Source organism: Bactrocera dorsalis, chromosome 1, assembly GCF_023373825.1.
Source record: "Bactrocera dorsalis isolate Fly_Bdor chromosome 1, ASM2337382v1, whole genome shotgun sequence".
NCBI lineage: Eukaryota > Metazoa > Arthropoda > Insecta > Diptera > Tephritidae > Bactrocera > Bactrocera dorsalis.
In genome coordinates this window covers 19,407,546-19,425,630 of record NC_064303.1, presented here as the reverse complement: position 1 = coordinate 19,425,630, position 18,085 = coordinate 19,407,546, and the positions used below count along the sequence as shown (strand labels likewise).

The following is an 18,085-nucleotide window of genomic DNA, read 5'->3' as shown; positions in this document are numbered from 1 at the left end:
TCAAAGCATACTGAGCATCTTTCTCTTTGACACCATGTCTGAAATCCCACGTGATCTGTCAAATACTAATGCATGAAAATCCTAACCTCAAAAAAATCACCCGTTAGTTAGTGTTTAGTTGCGCGCGAATTAAACTTCGAAGAAACTTCGAAAAAGAGAAAAAGAAAACATTGATCTGCCGATACAGACGTGGCAAAAGACATTGGGCGGGGGCGGCGTCAACAGCTACCGTGAGGATAAATAAATGACGGTTATGGTCACGAGCATATTTTTCCGAGAAACATACAATCTGTTCCCAAACTTCATCACTAAAAAATAGTGAAAATACTTCAAAAGTTGTTTTTCCACCTATATGTTCTTTAATATTTTGTGTAATTGCTGTTTCATCATTTGTAGGACAATTCATATATGTTATTTTTTTCAGTCTGGAACACATTTTGGTGACTTTTATGACAGTCTTGGCTTCTTCGATGTTGAAGGACCGAGCTCTGCGGGTAAATCGGTGTGTATTTCATATGTTCCAGCGATAGTGGACACAATATTGTCAAAATCACCTAGCGCGTCATCATCCAGGACTTCCTCGTCTGTAAGATTGTCAACCGTCGGGGGGATGTACACGGCATCGATTTGAGTGGCATCTTGTAAATCCTCTTCCTCTCCATAATATTTCGCCTTATTATTTACTGATTTGTATTCACTCACTTAACGTTTTTTAGAAATTACTATGCGATACTATTAGCATAGATAATTTGATCAGAATCTCTTCTCTTGCTCTCTCGCTTGTCAGCTGGCAGGGCACCCTGATCTTTTTTCTGAGCTGGCAACGAAACACAATCAGGGTGCCGTCAAGCGGCAGTTAGTGAAAAAGGCGGGATGCCAGAAGAGCTATAATTACTTGAAGAAATTAGTGTGAAGTGAAATTTCATTGAACTGTGCGAACATGTTTTGCCAAAATAAATGTTTATGTAAATTAATTAATGATTTTGCATTTTAGCATTTATATATGTATGCATTTTCAAAGTGTTTAATTTAATGTTTTGTATAATTTATTAAATACCCAAGCTAATCTTTTTCAGCAGTGGCATCATTGGCAAATGTTATAAAAAATGCGAGTTTTGACAGCTCTCTCTCTCGAACCAAAGAGTCTCGTATCAAATTATCTATGCTATTAGCTCAACGTTCTAGAACCAACATAATAATAAAACAAAACAGAACAGAGCTACTCCTTGAATAGCGAGAACCCATTATTGACAATACATTTCTAACACGAATGGCATGCTGAGTAACAATAACAACTGACTATTGTTACTCCCAACGTTGCGTATACGCAATGTTTCCTAGAAATATAAGATAAACACGTGTAGGTAGTTTTGTCCACCAAAAGGGTTTACATACATATATCACAAATAAGATATTGTTAAAACTTTGTCCAATGTAAAAAGTAAAGCTTTATTTAAATTAACATTTTATATGATTGGATAAATATATCGATCCCGAGATGACTCAATTAGCAGTCTTTGAATGATAAAAATAAAATGCATTTGTATTTGAAAAACCATAAAAAAAAATTTTTGTCTATAAAACTAAAATTTGACACAGAAGATCGCAGTAACAATTGCCACCTGTGGGCAAAAAATTTTGAAAAAGTGGACCTGACACCGTCCTTTAATAAGTTTAATATACATATCTCCTAAACCATAAAGCTACAATAACCCAATTCGAATATTATAAGAACTCCTATCGACTGTGTGAAAATGGATGAAATCGGATGATAAACACCGCTCCCATATAACGTTATTGTTAAAAACTACAAAAATTGCGATAAATCAATAACTAAATACGCCAGAGACATAACATTTTACCCACCTTTTGGTGAAATCACATACTTATGTCGGAACTCAAACGGCCGATATCAACTACATTTAGTACGTGGTATTCTTCTCATATTTCTATATCACAGTGCGAAATCGGACTACAACCACGCCTACATCCCATATAACACTATTTAATTCTTTCATATAAATCAAGAAGTAACTAATATAATGGAATAAAGTTTTGCCACAATGATTTGTTTAAAGTATCACACCTTATGACTACAAGTTGTCCACATCCAACCAAAACTGTTCAAGCGCCTAAGTACCGAATATGTAAACCCCAGTATCTATAGACGTGTGAGATATACAATTAAAATTCAGACATAATCCTTTTCTGGCAATAGTTTGTCTGTATGTCAAAAATTGGTTGAATGGCGCCAATACTTCTCTTAGCCCCCATATCTTATATATAAAAATGAATCGCAAAATATGCTGGTAAGTGCATAACTCAACAACGCCTGCACTAAATTTGCCAATACTTTTTTTAAAACGTTGTTTGAGGTTCAAGGATGATTTTTGCGGCAAAAAATTCGAATAATTGCCGGAGCGGAGGAATAAGGTTTGAGAGCGATTGCACCAATCTTGATGAAATTTTCAGAGGTTGTTCGTTGTGGATCTCGGAAGGTTTAAAAATAAAAAAATCTTATACTTTTCATGAGGAAAAGTCGGAAAATTGGACACTTCGAAAAAGAAACTTATTTCCATAATTTTTTTTTTCAATTTTTTTTGTTTTGTTTTACAATTTGATTTGTAACTTATTTGAATCGTTCAATCTCGGACTCTTACTTGTTTATTCCGTTTATTCAAAAGAAAAATTATTGGAGTTGCAAACTTTATGTGTGTTTCACACAAAGTGATCAATTACAGATTGAAATTTGTTACGAAGCCACGAAGAGGTCACGCTAATATCGGTCGGTGGTCGTTTTGCCATAAACGTATGGCAGCCCCAGACACATGAACCAGTACTTCCAGGATGCGATAACATACGTTTAGAATTATGGATCGCTGTCAATCAGCAAGCGATTATCACGTTGTTACAGCACGACTTTTCAAACAACAGCTACGATGTTTGATGGACTTTATCTTGAAGAAACGTAACCTTAGATGCCAGATGTACGCTGTTGAGTGGCAAAAGGAAAGATTGCCACACGCACACATTGTTCTTTGGATGTTGGATGGTGGTTACACCAGATCAAATTGATGAAATCATTTCTGCGTAAATTCCTGATGCAGAGAAAGATCCAGTATTATACGAAGTGATGAAAACCAATATGGTTCATGGACCTTGCGAACACCACAATCCCACTTCGGTTTTTATGTCTGACAATAAATGCACGAAACACTATCGCCGTGGCTTTTCTTTCGGAAACCACTCTGTCGGCGTAGCTCACCAGACGACAATGGCAGAACATTTAGCTAAAAACTTAGAGAAGTAAATATCGAAGTCGACAACACATCGATCGTACCATATTCGCCAATATTGTCTAATTCACATTCAAAACTCATTGACATCCAAGTGTGTTCTCAACTTATGCATTAGCGCAAATTTACAAAATCCACCCACCCGGGTCAATTATGGGATACGAACAAAAATTACATTGCCGAAAACATTTTACGTCGTATTCGATAAGAATTGGAAATAGGCAAATTCCGATTGATACTTTCAGTGGTTCGATATCAATTCCACCTGCCTTTCGTCAATTCACTTCAACGAAATATGAACTCATTGCACTCTTCGACCAACCCTGAATGCACAGTAAATGAGTTCAAGGCTAGTATCGTATAAGGCAATCGATGCCTTTTTTCTTTCTCTTCGATATTCGGCTTCCATGAAAGCTTCCTATCCAGGATGAGCCCAAGATATTTCACTGTATCCACCGCCTGCAAGTGGATGTCTCCCATTAGCGGCAGCGGTGCCACAGGGATCTTATATCTTCTAGTGAATAAAACCATTTCCGTTTTACTTTGATTGATGGCGATACCACTTCTAACCACCCAGTTTATTACGACGCTGAGATAGCCCTGCATCAACTCGTACACGATTCTAAGTAACTTTCCTTTGACCATAAGTGCTACATACATCGTCTGCATAGGCAATCACCGCCAGCTACGATCCTCGAGTTTTTTAAACAGATTGTTAGCGACCAGGAGCCATAAAAAAAGAGAGAGAACTCCACCCTGTGGGGTACCCTTACTCACATTTCGTCGCGCGAGTTATATGCATAAATTAAGCACGATTTTATATTCTAAAAGTGTACATAAATTTTGTAAGAATTTTTTAATTAATTGGCACTGCTTAAACTTATGTCTTTCTCCTTTCAAGTCCAATACAATAATGAAAATATGAGTAAAAAGTAATGATAAAAACAAGTAAGGAAGGGCTAAGTTCGCGTCCAACCGAACATTTGCTACTCTTGCAAGTTGCAAAAATCAAGGCCGGAGAAATACTATAAGGTATAAAACCAATCATTCGGAGTAAAGTCAATCGGATATTTAAAAATTTTGATAGTAGTTATACTAGTATAACCCAATTTTTCTCTCAAATTTAACTATTTTAGTCGCAAAGTTACACTGTTATTACCCGCTCTCTCATTTTCATTGAGATAACTCGCATATTGGCCGATATATAATATGTGGTGCAAAGCCACCCGGAAATTCGAAGGCCTTTATTTTAAATATTGGGTTGTCAAAAAAGTCTTGCGGTATTTTTATTGAATTTTTTTTTTTTATTGAAATCGAAATGAATTTTTGATGACTCATGCCCAGCTCTTGACCGATGCTACGGCTGCTACTATGCCGGTCTCTTTCGACCAATTCAGCGATTTTATCGCAATTTTCGACGACAGGCCTTCCGGAGCGTGGCGCATCTTCGACCACCTCTATACCAGAACGAAAACGTTGAAACCATCGTTGTGCGGTGGAAATGGAAACTGTATCGGGTCCATAAACTGTACAAATTTTATTGGCGGCTTGAGATGCATTTTTGCCTTTATCGTAGTAGTCCTGTAAAATATGCCGTATTTTCTCTTTATTTTGCTCCATGTTTGCGACGCTATAACTCACGAACGACTTACAATCAAACACGTGTTAGCGCGTGAAATGAACTTTCTAAAAAGGTATAGCATGACCCGATGCGACGAATAAAACTAGAACTACGCGCTTTCAGCGCCAACTAGCGAAAATACTGCAAGACTTTTTTGACAACCCAATACATGGGGGATAAAGGGAGTATTGTCTGATTCAGTTCGAATTTGACATACAGACATACCATTGTAAGAGAAGAATTATCCCTTAACTTCAGGATCAATAGTCAATTATAGGTACCGGGGTCAAAATATTCGGTATCTACGGACTTGAACAGTTTTTAATAGATTTCAACAATTTTTTGTCATAAGGACACATTAAAGACTTTATTCGTGCAAAGTTTTATCCCGTTATAATAATTCCTTCTTGGTTTGTGTACTGGAAGCTGAACGAATCCAGTGGAATTTAAAAGTGAGAAGTAGGCGTGGTTATTGTTATTTCTCTTATTTTCACAACGTGTCATAGAAATATGAAAAAACACCACATATCAAATTTTGTCGAAATTAGTAGGTCAGGTACCGAGATATGGGATTTTACTAAAAAGTAGGCGGTGCCACACCCATCGTCCAATTTTTACCCCGGTCCCATAAAACCGCGTCATCCCGGCGGGAAATTTTTGCGTCTCTGGTGCATTTAGCTATTGATTTATCGCGCTTTTAGCAGTTTTGAACAGTGCCGTTATATCATCCGATTTCGTCCATAAGCAGAGTAGTTCCTATAATATTCGCACTGAGCGAATGTATAGGAAAAGGAACTATACCAGTGTAACGCATGAAAAATTAGAGGATTTTCGTGAATTTTTTTAAGAAAAAGTACGCGATTGAATATTTGGAACTTCTTTGAACGTAATAAGGCATATTTTCAGCTATATAATACCGCTAGAGGATCGGAGCGCTCGGAGGGCACAACTCAAACTTTAAACGCGCTTTTCTCAAAACACACTTTTTGAAACTGGCGGACTTGATTCCGGTCGAACTGCTCAACCGACTTTCTTAATTTTTTTTAATGCTCCAAAAACGCCTGGCTATTGCCCCTACTAGATTCATAATTTTTTATAATTTATTGACAATGTTATGAAAAAATGTATATAAAAAGTATGTGGAAAAATTAAAAAAAAAAAACGTTAATTAGTGGAGGTAATAACCATTCACGTACTTTTTAAGAAAAAATAGGCTTTTGTGTTTCAGATGATCCAAACATGAAAAATCGTGTCCGCCAGTGAAAAAACGCATCTCATTCACCCAGCCAAGGTCTTCTTCAACAGTTCGGGAGGTGGTTTCACTTCGTCGTCATGCAGAATGTACACAGAAATTAGCGAGACATCTCCAGCGTCACACTCCAATGCTGCCGTCAGTACGTTGCTAAAATTAGGTAAAAGAAATACCATTAATTCATTTTGGACCATCATGCAGACTCTGTTTCTACCTGCATCGTTGGTCACCAGCAGCTTACAGCTCCTCGTTTACAATCGAGAGATGCCGTTACTATTCAGTCAGGGTTCCTGAATCTGGATGACGTCGGCTCCGTCGGCTGCCCAACACGAAAGAGTAAATTAGCGGATGGAGGTTAATCTGGAAAAATTTCATCTTCCAGACTCTCCTCCAGAAGCGATAGTTCACCGTCCATGTCGTCCACGTCCGAGTGTTTTAGCATGCTGCTCAGCATGCTTATCACCGTAGAGTTCCACAGTTTTGCACGCCAAGCGGCGGTCTGACTTCAGCTCTCTCCCAAGACTCTCTGGTCTTGTTGCAGCAGTTTCCCAGCGACGGTTTGATTAAGTATTTAAGTAAATAATTTTTGCAGAATTATATAAACAGATATCATTTTGTGCTTTTTAATGTATTCAACAGGAAAATTTATTAAATAGTTACTTGCAATATAATAAAATGGGATTGAAGAGTTTGTGCGATTACCACTGCTTGGCAAGCGTTGGCCAAGATTATCTCCATCTTTCTCTTAGTAGCGACATTTTGAATATTGATGAAGTAACTGCAATTAATTGTAATATATTTGTATTTTCGTACATATATAAAAATGTATTTGTTATAAATCTTACCATTCTGCAACCAATTGCTAGACCACAAACCAACTGTGACAAATTTAAACAATGTCGTCACCCAAACGATTCATCTCAACTTGTCCCATAACATACATTCTGCCGTTAATTCTTAGCATATCGGTATTCCTCTCTACACCCACTTTATGTGGCATGGCGTAGCGTAATTTGTCCCAAAATCTGACGTCTTGCCAATCCAGATATGTATTCATATCCAAATATGCCTTTAGCTCTCTGTCCAATAGCTCACTTTTTGAGATTTCTCCATATTTAATCATTATTTTGCGCGCACGACCCTCGTTCAACGAGCACTGATGCGCTGTGCGAAACTCCATACGCGCCCAATCCGACTCGATGAAGTGCTGCGAGAGCACAATGATCGTCCGACGCGACTGTTCCACCGATTCGATGATTTGTTCGGGTATATATGCGCCAGCCAGCCAATTGCGTTCGTGCGTCCATACACAAAATGGTGGTTCGCACTGTTCGAGTCGCGGCAGCAATGTATGGTTGACGAAGTCTGCATCCTGGTGTGCATACGAAATAAACGCATCGAATGTTTTATGCTTATCCAGCACACATTCGCGAATGCAACATCTCAATATGTTGTGGCTATACAACCAGACTTCCACTTCTAATTTATATTTGTAGAAGAGTGCGATAATGCAAAGTGAAATAATAATTGTTAACCACACACTAATCAGAGTTGTATTCAAGTACTGATAGTATTCAGCAGTGACAGGAGTTGAACACAATTCTATCACATTTGCCATTAGGAGTGTATCGTTCGGCAGATTAACACAGAGTAACTGGTCGGCATCGGGTATGCGTGTCCGATGTGTTCGTATGGTGTACAGCAGTTGCAGCGTGGAACAGTTGCAAAACCAAGGATTTTCACTTAGATAGAGAAATTGTAGTTTTAAGCTGTCATTTAGGTATGTACGTAAAAATTCATCATTTAGAGATTTTAAGCGATTATTTCGTAGATCCAAAACAGTCAAATTGGTTGGCAGTTGACTGATATTTATGCTCGTGATTTTATTGTACGACGCGTTGAGTTGCGAAACGTTACCATAGCCGAAGGTGGTGTTTAACGGCAATACAATGAAATTGTTATTGCTAATGTCGAGTACCGAACTCTTGAGCCCAACTTGCTCGGGGCGAGGGAGCTGTTCGATATGTTGCGCACCCTTGCAATTGATGTGCAGGAATTCAAATTGTGTGTAACAGTTGCATTCGCTCGGGCACATTACTGGTTCCAAAGTACACAGTTCTTTACGTTCCAGCTGCGCGAGATCTTTTACTAGTTTGGTTGACGTCTGAATGCACTGCAAACCATTGAACAGCGAACGATAGTTTTCACTGTAAATCCAAGCCAATTTACAATCGCACACGATCGGATTACCAGTCATTTTGACTTCGGGCGCACAATCGGCAGTTGCACTGAAGAAATTTTGTAAAGCAAAAATGTTTTCAATCAGATTGTGCTCTAGGTTTATTTCAAAAGGGCATGTAATGTTCGCTGCCTCAAGCCAATCCAAAGTGAATTCGCGCAGACGATTGCCACTAAAATTGATTACTGTTGAGTTAATCTTGCCACCATTGTAATTTTCTGGTTGCAACTTGGTAATATATTTAAGACCGTCAGCTAAATCCAAAGTCATGCCCTTATAGCTGTATAGAAAATTTTTAAGTAACCTTGGCGTTCTATTGATGGAAGTATTGGTGCTCCAGATAGTTTGCAGTTGGTTTTGCAGTTGGTCTAGCCCATGTAGATAATGCAACGGTTTCAGATTTTCCATAATATTTGTGGTGTCGTGCAGTTGATTGCCACCTAGTTTCAACTGCTATAGCCAAGGAGTGTCATCGAAAAGGTGTGGCGTTAGATATGTCAATGAATTATGACTCAGATCCAGTATAAGAAGTTGACGCTGATATTCAAACAGACTTTCGGGCAATTCCCGGATTTCATTACGACTCAAATTCAGACTATTCAATTTTGTTTGCGCTGCAAAGATGTTGGCGTCCAACATTTTCATATTATTTCCTGCTAAGTCAAGCTGTCTGAGGGCACGGAATTTTTTAAAGAATGTTTGCGTCAAGTTTTGCAGCGATATGTACTGGTTTCTTAGACCTTGTACGCTAAGCGTAAGTGTTTCCAGTTGGTCGCCCTCAGGAAATTTGTCAGTGGGTATGCTTATAATATCTTCTTCCCCGATTTCATTACGATTTGATTTAATAATCAATTGTAGGTGAACCACATCCATGATTTGACCATAATCTTCCGTTGGTTCTGCAGCAAGGTCAGTGTTAAAGACTATTATTACTTTATTCAGTTCATATATTTTTATTAGAATTTCCCGCACTTTGTCATTCATATAGATTTCGTGTGTAAATCTCTTGCAACCTATCACATTTAATTTACGTGTTTTAAGTAAAATTGAATGAAATTTACGCTCGAGTAGATAATCGATATTAGTTATTGTGTTTATGTTACAAGTTACATACAGATTCCGTAAGTTTGAAGAAAAATATATGTTAATATCATCGTCTAAAATTGTACAACGGAAATCGCCATTTCCATAACAGTCACAAGTAGTCTTCTCATCCCTATAGCAATCGGGGGGCCAAGTGGAGACTGGTTCAAAAGTAGTTTTGATAAACTTCATTTCGGTATTTTGCACCAACAGAAATTTGTTATATATGATCAATTGACTTAGTATATAGGTGAGTATTACACACAAATTGCGTACTTTTAGTTTGTTCATATTTATTAATTTTCTGTTTTCATATTTCTCCACAATAAATCGGGCTTGCAGACCAACTCACTTACACTTACTGAAATACTAAAATATAATATCGAATTGATACGCTTTAAGAAACTTAAATTGTGTTTTAATTCCTTATCAAGCAAGCACTTATGTATCTCTATGCACTCGCCAGTGTGCGATAATTTGTTTGTTGCTCTAGTAATATAAGAAGAGCTTATTCTCTCGTAAGGAGGTGAATATTTTTGGTTAAAACCTTTTTAAACACCAGTCAAATCGCTAAAAATTAAGATAGAATTTTATTAGAATGATTTCAATATAATACAAATATTTGAGATACAAATCATGAATGTTATAAAATAACTAGCTAACGACGTTTCGCAATAAATATTATTTTTGGAAAATATTTATTTTTAAAATCAAAATTTCAGAAGATCAGCCATATGCGCTTTTGCAATTTGTTCTCTAATTTTATTCGTTTGAATACTCTCGCAATATGTTGCTAGAGAGTACGATAGTTTAGTTCACATAACGGTTGTACGTAACACCTAAAACTAACCGAGATAGATATAGGGTTATACAAAAATGATCAGGATGAAGAGAATAATAGAAATCCGGCAGGATGTCTCAGTTCATCCTTCCGTCCATGAAAGCTGAAACTTGAGTAAAATTTTCGATGAAACTTGGTGAAAAATCTCAAACTTTTTTGAGAAAAATTAGTCACTTGAGAATGTGTGAAAACTAAATTGCCTGCACCGAAAAGTATAACTGACCGATCGCGATTGCTCTTCTAACCAATTGAATTCTTTATTCCAGGAATTTTATGACTTAGCCTAAACCTTAACCTAACGGGACGCGTAAGTATGTATTTACCAAAAGGGGTAAGTAGAATACATTTCGTTACATTATGGTGAGTATTTTATATAAATGAAACTTTAACATTTTAATTCAAATATTTAATACAAAACTAATTCATTTACATTAGTTTAGTATAATACTTCAAAAATTTTGTAATAGTAGTAGTAGTTTAAAGGATGTCGCTTGACGGAACACCGGCCACCTTGACAGGATCATGATCCTTCAACGTTGATGGGTAGCAGGGCGAGCTTATGGCTCGCACCTTGTCGTCTTGCTCTTCTGCAATTGCGACGACACCTCATAGTACCCGCTGCTGCGGTGTTGTGTTGTCTTCGTGTTTGATGACTGGATCGCCGGCCGCAAATTCCGCTCCAGATGTAGCCATTTGTTGCGCTCCTGAAGGCTCGTGGGATATGTTTTCGACCACTGCTGCCAAAACTGTTGCTTGAGACAACGAATTAGGTCCGCTGGCAATTGAGCTGGTGGCTGTGCTCGAAGCGGGCAACCGATCAGTAGTTGTGCTGGAGGTAGGGCTTCTCCATCGTTAGTGTCCTGGCTCAAGGGTGCTAGTGGACGCGAATAGAGAATGGCTTCCACTTCGGCTAGTACTGTTGACAGCTCTTCTGCGGTGAGAAGAGCGTTGCCGAGTGCGCGAACAACTAGATGTTTGGCGGATTTCACCGCGGCCTCCCATAATGCGCCGAAGTGTGGGTGCCCTGGGTGGTATGAAGGTGAAGCTGAATTCTTCTTCTGCTGCGAATGCCTTCACTAACGAGCTAAAAATGCCTCCTTCACCTCGTGCAGCTTGCGGTTGGCGCCGACGAAGTTGTTTGCGTAGTCGCTGAATATCTTCTGCAGAATCATTCGGCGACCAGTGAACCCCTTTCGGGTGAAAATATGTAAATGAATTAGTCGATAAGTCAGAAACTAATTCGGAGTAAAGGCACACAAAAACTGCGATATAAGTTTTCACGGGTGCTCGACCAAAAATCTACGCTAAATATAAGGAAAGGGCGTAGCGCTCGAAGTCTTTCAACTAGCAAGTTTCCCAGTATTTGGGTTTGCAGCTTCGGCTTGTAATGAAAGCAGTGTGTGCTTTCATCTCCTACTCGGATTAATTTGGGTGAAAGCGACATATCCGAATACTCATGCAAGAACGGATTGATTGAAGAACTGATCCATTGTAGTAAATATGCGACCACACGAAGCAATTTCTGATTATCTTTGTGTTATCTTTCACATTTATAGTTAGTGTAAAATTAGTTTTCTTCTTCTCTAATGCTTCGTCTTCTAGGGAGAGCTGGAAGTGAGTATCTTCAGGTCTTCTATGCGGAACTGTGAACCGCCAAAACCTATCGAATTATTCAATTCGTCCACGTGACAACCCCAAGATACTTGATCCACAAAATTTTGTTTTATTGGCACATGCCGCCAATGCGCTTTGTCAATCACCTCTTGCATTTCGGGCAATCTAACTGCGACGAAGCTTAGTGGTGAGGTAGGGTGTGTTTTCATTCAATGTAAAACTATTTCAGAGTCTGTCCAAAATGTAATTTTGTCGAAATGTCGATTAAACATAGGCGCTACTCTTGACCATATTTTTGAAAGAAGATGTGCTGCCCAGAGCTCAAGACGCGGAAGAGTTTTGGTCTTCAGCGGACCCACTCTAGACTTTGCAGTAAGTGGCATAAATTTAATACCACTAGTAGATTGGCCTCGTATATATATTCAGCATCCGCACGCCCTTATTGAAGCCATGTATTTGGCAGATGGTACTCGACTATACGTTTATGTAACGAGAAATGATAATTGTTGAAAGCTGCATTGGGTTGGGTTTAAAATTCTGCCAACTGGTGTCGAGCATCCGCACGCCCTTATTGAAGCCATGTATTTGGCAGATGGTACTCGACTATACGTTTATGTAACGAGAAATGATAATTGTTGAAAGCTGCATTGGGTTGGGTTTAAAATTCTGCCAACTGGTGTCGAGGCTCAATGAAATTGACTCATCCCAATCTAGTTTTTGAATCCAAAGCTCTTGCAATAAGATTTTTTCTTTGGTACCTAGTAGGGCTAATAATCCAAGAGGATCGAAAAGGTGAAGAGAAACTGACAATATGTTTCGTTTAGTGGCTCGCAGATCACAAAAATTGTCATCTAAAACGAACTCGAAACAAATCCTCTTTCGGCAACCAATGGATTCCCAACGTTTTAGTGGAATTTTTGTCATTGAAGCTTAATGACTGTTCAATGTCATTTCCTTAAGGTGAATCCGGCCGAGTTTAATATTTTAATTACCTCACTTCTCAAAAGATCTAGAGACTCGAAATTATCGGATCTTGTTAATAAATCATGAACATAAATGTCTCTTTTAATGGCCAATGAACCGAGGGGATATTTCATTGTATTGGCATCACTGAGCAATTGCAAACACCGTATTACGAGAAATGGTGCAGGCGCAGTGCCGTAAGTTACGGTGTAAAATCGAAAAGTTTGTATTTGCTCTGAAGGAGATCACTCCACACAATAGATTAACAATTTCTATCTTCTTCATGCATAATTATTTGGCGATACATTTTAGTAATGTCCGATGTTAGTACATATTTATGTATGTAAGCGTAAACGAGCGAGCGTTGAGTATAACTCTCCTTGGATGGTTGGACCTACCATCAAAAGTTCATTCAATGCTATTTGAGTTGAAGATCGACTCGATGCATTAAAGACAGCATGTAATTTAATATTGAAATAGCGTGGCTCACTCGGGATCTTAGTGCTCGTTGGACTCATGTAGCACAATGTTATATATTCATTTATAAAGTCCATATACATACATTTTACGAAGTTCTGGATCCTTCAATGCTTTCCTCTTCAGAACCTGAAACCGCCGAACTGCGGTTTCATAGGAGTAACCGTTTAAAGGGCAATCTAACCTGAAGCCGTCCTGAAGGCAATACTTCAGTTGTGTTAACGAAAAATTGTGCACACTATTTTGTTCTGGTGTGAACTTGTTGCCACATATTTCTAAAGGAAGTTCCTCCAGAGCTCAGAATTTTCGGACTACTTAATCCATAGACGATAAGTGTGTAGTTGTTGTTGGTTGCTGATGAGATTCCGCAGTAAAGGAAACGGGATACTGGTGCAGTAACGTATGATGGGATCGATTGCACACACGACATCGATCCGCTCTGCACTTGAAGACCGTATGTCCCTTACGCAAACAATTTATGCATACGAAGCCCCAATTTGACATACTCAAATCTCTGTTGCACAGAGAAAGTTTTAAAGGTGTAGTGGCCCTTTGATTTACACTGTTGACAAAGAGGCTGCTTTGTATTTGCAGCTACTAACTATGGTTTGGTTCTGTCCGATTTGGTTCCTGTCATATGACTCGTGCTGATTGCAGCTCCGGGTTTCGTTCTCGAACATGACGCTCGTTATGCTGATAATTGCTGAAATCTTCTATTCAGAGTAGCTTCACAGTCCTTCCACAATGGTAGCTTGTCGTAACCCAGCTGTTCCTTCCACTTTGATCGGGTAGCAAAGTCAACTTTTGTCATGACCATGTGTATGAGCTGTTCGAGGAGTGTCTGGCGTCACTGACCCTGGCGGCGACAGTATTTATTATTAGACTTGTATGGGTACCGGGCCACAGCGGAACAGCAGGTAACTGCAAAGCTGATGAGCTAGCAAGGAAAGGCACCCTAGAGTCGCTATCTGTAGAATGGGAATGGGTCGGTGCTCCTTGTCCTCTTGTGTTCTACTACTGGATAGTTGGGCCTCGCAGATGCTTGGTCAACGCTGGGCCAGCATTGTCACTTGCGCGGTCGCAAAAGCATTCTGGTCCAAGATAGATCGTAGGAGATCTAGCGATCTCTTTGCCCTCAGTAAGGCTAGCCTCTCTTTAATAGTGGGGCTCTTGACGGGTCACTGCCCTATTGGCACACATGCTGTAAGACTGGGAATCTTACCGGACGCCGTATGCAGAAGCTGCTTGGAAGAAGATATGGCAGAAACTAGCCAGCACTTCCTTCTTGACTGCCCGTATTTGGGAGGTCAAGACTTAGATACTTGGGGGCACATACTTTCAGATATCCTACCGGTGGGTGTAGATATTAAGCGCCTTTGCAAATTTGTATTGACAACTACGCGTTTTGCCGATCTGTAAGTACGAACACAGGAGTTCTATTTTCTATGGCATCACAAAGGACTACATCTATTAGTCCACGTGCGATCTTTGATCAGCCATCTAACCTAACCTAACTTATGTGTATGATTATCGCAATGGCAATTGATTTCTCATCGCCCAGCGATAGCATTGAGGGTGCCGATGGCTTTTGTATAGTTGGCAACTCAAAAAGTTTCGAAATTGTATTGAAAATTATCAACAATTTATTATCGTAAACTTTTTTGAGACTTGCCAACGCCTTCGGATAATTTTCATCCGACATTTGAAATGCTTTTACCGTACCCAAAGCCTCTCCAGATAGACAATTAACCAGATGGTTAAATTTTTCAATATCTGATATATTTGGATCATTGTGAACCAAACTCTCAAAGAACTAATGAAATGTTGGGCATTCCTCCAAATAGGTTTCATCGAATAGCGCTGGTGAATCCATCTGATTCAGAAATAAAGATCACAATCAAAATCTACATCTTTTTCATAAATTTTCTCAAATTTAGATGCACTTAGAATAAAAGCCTTTTTCTCGGCGCATACATAATTTTATGTATATGCACTAAATGTATTTTTCTTCATATTGAATTATTATTTCCTCTACTCACCCTAGTATGCAGCTCTACAGAAATCTAGTACAAATTTTTAATACGTTTTTTCAATAAAATGCGAATATGGCAAACCTGGTTTTGCGAAGAAACATGAAATCAAAAAACATTTTTCACTTTTAGTTAGCCGACGACAACCGACAATTGTCGAGAAGCGAGACGCGCACTGGCAATTGAAACCTAAAATTTTATTTACGAAAATACGATATGCACAAAAATTGTTATTATTATTTGTTAAACTTTTATCACGTATTGAGTCCCTACTCGGGCGCCATGAAAAATTTTAGGCTGTTTTGAGAAAAATTAGTCACTTGAGAATGCGTGAAAACTAGATTGCCTGTACCGAAAAATATAAACGACTGATCGCGATTACTCTTCTTACACAATTGATTTGTTTATTATAGAAATTTTATGATCTAACGGGACGCGTAAGTATGTATTTACGAAAAGGGGTAAGTACAATACATTTCGTTACATTATGGTAGAAAGTTATGGTGAGTATATAAAACAGTATTATTAGGGTGAGTATTTTATATAAACTGAACTTTAACATTTTAATTCAAATATTTACTATAAAATTAATGCATTTACATTAGTTAAGTATTATACTTCAAAAGATTAGTATTCATGTTTAAAGGTTGTCGCTTGATGCAACGCTTGGTATACGGATTTCTAAGTACAAAAAAATTACGAGTTCGAAGCTGGGGGTAACTGGACCACTGCCACGCCCACAAATCGGCATTAACGGAAAAAGTTTAAAGTGCCATATCTTAGCACTTAATTAAGTAATAAAATCAGACACAGGACATCTCTGTAGCAATTTGCAACTGTGGAAAAAAAGTTTCGAAAAGTGGACTTGGCCCCGCCCTCTAATAAGTTTAGCCAGAGAACTTAAAACATAGAGAAGGTGCAGGTTCGATACCGAATATTTGTTAGAATTGAAGTACGGAATTCACCTCACAAGCACAGAATTCACGCTGTGAAATACAATACTAACATTGTTTACAGTTCTCTCACATACTCAATCCGTGAATATGAAGAGAAATAACATTAACACCATTATCATGCTTTCATGCTTCGTGTTAGCTTTCAACCAGGGAATTCCCTTCATACGCAATGTACGAATGTAAGGAAATTCGATTTGCCGTTTTAAGATATGAGTATAATTTTGTATGAATGCATGCATTATAATATTTATAGTTAGTTTGGACTTGCATATTTAATAATTTTATTTGATTTTTATATAGTATACTCTACTAATAAATTTTTTGTATTATACTCGTACATATTTCTTACTAATAGAAATTATATTTATCACAACAATATACTTATGTTCTTATAAATATGTACATCTTCTATCATATTAATCGTATGTCTCTGCACACTCTCATATGAATGTATGTATTGTATACGCATGTGTTCAGAAATTCAAGTCTTGATGTTATCACTTATCAATATACATATGTATGTATTTGTAAATGTGCGTGTTGATACATTCATATATACTTATATGTACATACGTATATTTGTATACACTGCCGAACAAATAATGCACAAGCATACAAACATACATACATATGCGTACACACGTAAATATGCCACCAACAAAAAATTGAAAGATTGTTCTACAAAAACAACAATTGTCTCAAATACCAGAAGCATTTGTAGTAAATTTTGAAAACAAAAACGATTTCATTCATAAACGCAGGCGCATATTCCACAAGCGACATCGCTTCATTCATAAAACAAAAAACGCCGTAGCATCTCCCCGCGCTTGCCTTTGCCAGCAAGCGTCTTTTCGCGACGTTGGCAAAAGCTAATAATCATAATTTGAACAACTTTCGGGATTTTGTTCTAAGAAAGAAGTGAAAAAGTGGCAACATAGCTGTTGTCGATTTATAATATTTGTCAATTCTAAAATATTTCTCCGTGACTAGCAAAAATTTGCGTCAATATGTATTCACGCTCATACATATACATACATACATATTTATGCACATTTGTAGGCGAAGCTGTTACAGCGGCAAGGGAAGCAGTGACAATCGGCGTTCCTTCGTTTGAGTTTTTCGGCACAGCTCCGATTTTCTACCAACAACACAATGTTGTGACGCTTTGTCGTCGCGACAGTGTTTCGATGCATTAACTCTTTGACAAAACGTGAGCTTCGGCCATTGGTTGCCCGTGACAGCGGAGATGCGAAAAGATGCGTCCTTTATATAGCTCGTATTTGCTTTCGTAAATATACAGACAAATGTGCCAAGGAAATAATATATATAAATGTATGTATGTACTTATATCCCCTCGGGGATTTGCTATCTTGGCAGGATGAGGGGGCTCAGTAGATATAATGATCCAAAGAGCGATGCTGGCGGTAGCGTAGCTACCAGTAGGGCCACCCATGCCGGTAAGGTCGATGGTGAATATCGAAGCTAAAAGCAATCCACAATATATCAGCGTCTGTTACTATAAGTACGGCTGAAAGCGGATGTCTATACTTGTATCAAGCGGTTCGCTTTATAAATGTGTAACGATGGAAAAGAGTAAACCCTCCAGAAGCCAAGGGGAAGTATACTTCACAGCATGTCATATGACAATGATAGTACACAGTTCTTTTTCTCGACGAAAGTGTGAAACGCCTATTTGAAAGTGAAATTAATGAC

The 18,085-nt window shown here is 38.3% G+C and overlaps 1 protein-coding gene and 1 pseudogene across 1 annotated transcript; both read right to left on the bottom strand.

The window, feature by feature from the left end:
- Positions 1–7,043: 7,043 nt before the first annotated feature.
- LOC125778724 (protein toll-like) lies at positions 7,044–8,816 on the bottom strand (annotated as a pseudogene).
- A 43-nt stretch (positions 8,817–8,859) lies between these two features.
- LOC125778739 (leucine-rich repeat-containing protein 15-like) lies at positions 8,860–9,505 on the bottom strand. The gene has a single exon (XM_049457894.1). The coding sequence runs from the start codon at positions 9,390–9,392 to the stop codon at positions 8,862–8,864; it is 531 nt and encodes a 176-aa protein (XP_049313851.1). The 5' UTR covers positions 9,393–9,505; the 3' UTR covers positions 8,860–8,861.
- Between the last annotated feature and the right edge of the window lie 8,580 nt (positions 9,506–18,085).